The 5,371-nt window shown below is 53.3% G+C and overlaps 1 protein-coding gene across 1 annotated transcript in view; it reads right to left on the bottom strand.

Moving 5' to 3' along the window:
- LOC104277267 (proprotein convertase subtilisin/kexin type 6-like) overlaps positions 1 to 155 on the bottom strand; it is a gene marked incomplete at both ends in the record, with an annotated part of 9,765 nt that extends 9,610 nt beyond the window's left edge. The window contains one exon of the mRNA XM_009873852.1: positions 46 to 155. Coding sequence (XP_009872154.1) covers positions 46 to 155 — 110 coding nt within the window. The remainder of the gene's footprint in view (positions 1 to 45) is intronic.
- Between the last annotated feature and the right edge of the window lie 5,216 nt (positions 156 to 5,371).

Below are 5,371 nucleotides of genomic sequence, written 5' to 3'. Positions count from 1 at the left end.
CCCCCGGCCCCCACGGGGGCTGGGGGACCGTGGGCTATCTGGTCCCGTACCTTGGGGTCCATGCGGAGGAAGTTGTGCGGTCCCCGGCTGCTCAGCGTCGAGCGCTTGAACGTCCTGCTGTGGTGAAAGTGATAGTAGTTTTCCAAGCTCCCGATCTGCAAAAAGAAAGTTGGGGTGGGTTTTTTTTGTTTGTGGGGGTTTTTGATTTTTTTGTTTTTTTTTAAAATAAGGTTTTCTCGTGGTTCCTCCCCATTTCAGTGCTGACAGCATCCCTCTGTGCCTCGGTGCAGCTGCGTCCCACACTGCACATCCTTTGCTGGCACGAAGCTCCCGGGCAAAGCTGGAGTTCAGGGAAAGGATGCAGGATGCTGGAACTAACCCCACCAGTGGTCGGACACCACATTGACATGACAGAGCCCAGGAAATATTTTTATGAATTTTCACCCATTAAATGCATCTGTGCAAACTGCCTTCGATCAGCTCCCAAGCTGATATAATGAGCTAAAAAAAAAATGAGCTCAGCGGCTGTGATGGAGCCAGGAGAGCTGTGCCTCATCCTGCTGCCTTTCCCCACCCGATGCTCCGGAATGTGATCCCTGCCAGCCCTGGGATGCTCCTGGGAAGAGCGAGATACAAATGTGCTTAGGCTGGAGTCAGGGACAGCAGCAGCAAGAGCAAAAAAGAAAAAAAATTATACTTCCCAAGGGATGTAGAACATATCCCAAGGGATGCAGAATCCCTCCCCAGCAGTAAATCCAGTCTAGGAGCAAAGGCAAGCTGGCCCAGGCAGCCCCACTGGCTGCCTTAAGCTTAGCGAAGCTCCACACTCCTCTTTTACAAGTTTTTGCCTTTATTTTTCTCTTGCACAGAGCTGAAACATCCCGCACTTGCGGAAAAACACCGTGCCAGCCACGCCAACCTGCCAAGCCCTGGGGTGGCTGCACTGCCTCCAGCCCTCTCACCTCAGCAGCCGGAGACACCAGGACTCCTCTTTTTCCCTCCCAAAAGCACAAATAAAGCCCCAGAGCTGCGCAATGAGCCAGGCACCGCACGATGAGCGTCTCACCGGGATTCACAGCCGTCAGGATGGGAACGACCCAAAAGCTGCACTCGCTGGCACGCGGCTCCCAGGTCACACAATTCTGGTACAAATCCGGTCTCTGCTATAAATTCCCTTTTTCCCAAGGTTGATTGCTTTTTTCCCCCCACCCAAAAAAACACCCCAGGGCCAGAAGCTGGATGCTGCAGGGGGGCAGTGGCAGTCCCCATGCCTGGCTCACCGCAAGCGCTCCCTGGTCCTGCCCTTTTCTTTGCATCAAAGCATCGCTGGGCATTTTCTCTGACACCTATATATACAAAGCGGTTGCTCGTTGCAATCTTCATTTGGCTTTTAAAACCCATTCCTCAAACACATTCGTACTTGGGAAAAGGAAGGAGGATGCTTCAACCTCCCCGTATTTTTAGGGAAACCTTGCATGAGGCCACCCCATCTCTCGCTCATGCTGCCCAGAAATCCTGATCTTGCAGCCCCAGTGGTTCAGCACCGTGTCCGCCAGCTCAGCCTGCACTTTGCAGGTTTATAATATTCAGTTTATTCTCATCTCTGATCCCTCTGGTGCTTATCATAGCGAGGTCATGCTCTCTAAACAAGCACCAGCTGAAGAAGCGCTTCTGCTCTCCACCCAAGCGGGCACAGGGCTTCTCAGACATAAATGCAAAATTACTACGTGATGCAAATCAGCAAGAGGACAGGGAGGGAGATAACCCCATGCCAGGCTCTTGGGATGTCTGGCGAGAGCAGCAGGAGAAGCACCCTGGGCACCAGGTTCTTTATTCTCCTGGAATTTACTGAAGGAGAAATAACCCCTGAGGATGGGAGATGTCCAAGAACTGGGTTTTCTGCTGTGAAGCCACAGCCCTGTGGCCACAGTGAGGGGTACGCTGGAAAACCCAGTGGAGCAGCCCAGAGAAACGTAGCAGGATTTTACCAAGGGCTGATCCTTCCTGGCTACCCAGAGGAGCAACCATACCCATCAGCTCCTGAGCAGCCAGGACGGAGACAGATCAGGTTGCCACCAACTGTGGTGACAAAGCCCACCTACCCAATGCCCCAGAGACCACGCTGAGCAGCTCCATTCCCTCCTAAGCATGTTTACAACTATCAACCTTGATTTTTTTCAGACATCTGACTTCTGCCCAGAACGTGCATGGGAGGTTCTCATTGCCACAAGGATTGATTTTAATTTTCCCAGTTGATTTGGGCTGAAGTTTCAGAGGAAATTTGAGCTCAGCTGGGCTGCAAGTGCAGAAAGTCAGAAGCAATGTGAACACTTTTGCAGCCTGCAATGTCATCTGGCCAAGTGGGGGAAGAGTTGGAAGCTGAAGGAGCTACTCGTGGCCCCAACAGGCCTCAGGTGGTTAGAGAGATGTGGAGGTGCACAGCAAAAGGGTGAGAAACAACAAATTGCTAGGGGAGAAATGCTAACTGGGTGTAAAAATGGTAATTCTTTGGGTAGGGTGGTGACATGGGCCTGGGGAGGTGGTGGGATCTCTGTCCTTGGAGAACTTCAAATCTCACCCAGCTGAGGCTCTGCACAGACTGGTTTAGCCTCAGAGGTAATTGGGGCAGCTGGACCAGAGACCTCCAGAGGAGGCTGCCAACAGGAAATCCTCTACAAATACAGTGTTAAAGAGAGGTGTGATGTGGAGGGTTTGGCCACCTCCTGATGTCCTTTTCCATTCCCCTTTCCTCCTTCTCCTGTGAGCCCCCTGCAAGCAGCACCGGGGCAGGAAGAGGCACCCAAGGGATGCTCTTGCAGCAGCACCCTCTCTCCCATGACACTGCCAGGCAAAGACAAGCCCAGCACCCACCCTGCCTCATTAACAGCCATTAGCATTTTGAGCAGGTTCAAGATCTCTTGTAGCTAACAAGCCATGGCAAATGGAGAGCTTTTCCTGGGAGCTGGACACCACACCAAGGGCAGCACCAGAGCCTAGCAGGGTGTTTCCGAGCTCATTCCTCCCCTTCCTATCACAGCAGTCTTCCAGCATCTCACCCAAACCATCTCATCTCTGCAAAACTCAGCTGCATCAGTGCTGCAGCCTTTCAGAAAGATGGATCTGGCTGAGGAGGGCCATGGTCTGGCAGCGGAGATTGACTAGATGATTTTTCGAGGTCCCTTCCAAGTCCTAACATTCTGTGATTCTGTGAGCCTTCTCCTCTCCTGGGAACACCACCGTCCCCATCAGGGACAAGGACACCAGCCCCCGAGCTCCTGCCTTTGAGAATATTGTCCTCAGATTGTCATGGCCACATTCAGTCCAGTAAGGACCAAACCCTGAACTATGAGGACACCATCCCCCCAGCATCCCTCAGATGACAGGAACCCAGGAAAGCTCCGATTCCAGCCCAGAATGAAACCTGTCTGCCTCCTACACTGAAAGCAAGACTGCTCCCTTCCAAAAAACTTACAGCATTGGACACCGCACAAGGAAAAGTCATATAAGCCCAGTTCCGGGGATAGGAACAGGCTGGTCACCACCCCCAGGGACGCTGGTGGAGGCGCTGCCCGGGGCACCGACATCACACAGCCCTCGCAGCGCCCTCGGCCAGGGCCTGTCCCAGCTTGTCCCGGCCCAGCACAGCTCGATGAACAAAGACCGGCAGGGAGGAATGAGCAGCTGTTTGGGGGTGTAAAAGCTTTTCCTTTTGTTTAGTTGTTTGCTTCACTTAGAGGTTAATGCAAACGTTTCCTCATGGATAGTGTCACTCTGCCACGACCCAGAAGGGTTTAAGAGTGTCCTGGTGCATGGGTTGGGCTCAGGACCAAGCGGGGACAGCTCAAACATGGGGCAGACACCCGTGTGTGCAAATCCAGTCATGCCCATCCCAGTCAGGAGCATGTCAGGAGCCCCTAGGATTGCCTCTCAAAGGAACAGAGGTCTCCAGCCACCAACACGGGGCTGAGCCTCTCTTGTATCCAGCTGGGTCACTCTGTGACCATCACCTCTTCTCCTCCCTCACCATGCTGAACTCCATCACTTTCCTCCATCCAAACACCTCCCCTTGGCAGGATGACAGCTTCAGGTCAGGGTAGTAGCCCCTTGGCAGGGTTTTAAAGCAGGTCTTGTGCCAGATCGTGTCCCCCAGGAGGGCACATCTCACCAGGGATGATGCTGTCCCTGGCAGCTCCACAGGCAGAGGACAGCAGGGGAAGCTGGGGACACCCAGGCTCCCCTTCCCGGGGCTTGGCACAATGTGAGCCCCGAGCACAATACAGCAAACATCACACACACACACACATGCAAGAGAAGTGGTTCATCAGGGTTTGGCCCTAGACAGGCTCCCATAGGATTTGCCCGATGGGCTCAGGGGAGCCGAAGGCAGAAGGTTGAGAACAGCTGGGGAAGCCCCAGAGGTGCACGAGCTCCCAGCATCCACGGAAAAGGCGGGAGCCAGGAACACCCTGATGCAATCACAGAAATATTTCCCTTGCTCTCCAGCCTGCGCTGGGCTGCCCCAGGAAAGGGCTCAGCAGGGAGGGATGGATGCTCCAGAGAGGCCACGTCGTGCCCATGGGCCAAACGCCTCCAGCATCGAGGAGATAAGCTCAGGAATGGGGGGATGCCCAGGGGGAAACATGCTCCAGTAGCGAAGGGACACAGCAAAACCCCAAACCAGGAGCTGACATTAGGCTGATGCAAATCAGGAGAGTGGGAAGCTCAATCAAGATCTTCTCTGGCTGAAGAAGCGTAAACACCAAAAAGCCCTTTGGGTTGCACAACCACATTTGCCTGCCCCAGTGACGGAGGCATTTGAATAATAGAAGTGATTTTCTCCTTGGTGGGCCAAAAGCTGTGCATGGCAGGTGGCAGACAGAGAGTGGGACATGAGGGGTTCTCTCCCACGAGGTGTCACGGACACTAGCACAGGAGAGTGTCCCCGATACAGCCTCCCCCTCCTACCGCCCCAAAAATTTGTTTACGCAGCACCTCGTGACTTTAATTATACTTAAAAGCAGGGTTGCGATATAAAGCAAGGTTGTAATTCATAGTCCAGGAGACAGGAAGACAACCTGAAGTGACACCCAGCCAGAAAATCGCTGAGCAGACGGGCAACTCGGAAGCTCTAAACACCAGATGAAACTCCGAGGACACCGGCCCAGAGTTGGACTTATGGAGAGGGTGAAGAAATTGAGAGGAAAAAAAAAAAAAAGCTGCTGTGCTGAAAGTCGCCTTTAAGCCACCCATGTGCTGCGGGGGATTGAAAGCAAAAGTTCTTCGTGTTCCCGAAATCTCCGATAAACCAGGGCCAGAGAGTTCAAAGTTTGTTAAATCCACAAACGTAACTTGCTGGGATGGGAGGAACTTG

Source organism: Apaloderma vittatum, unplaced genomic scaffold, assembly GCF_000703405.1.
Source record: "Apaloderma vittatum isolate BGI_N311 unplaced genomic scaffold, ASM70340v1 scaffold12887, whole genome shotgun sequence".
Lineage (NCBI taxonomy): Eukaryota > Metazoa > Chordata > Aves > Trogoniformes > Trogonidae > Apaloderma > Apaloderma vittatum.
The sequence above is the reverse complement of the archived record's forward strand: the minus strand, read 5'-3'. Positions and strand labels throughout refer to the sequence as shown.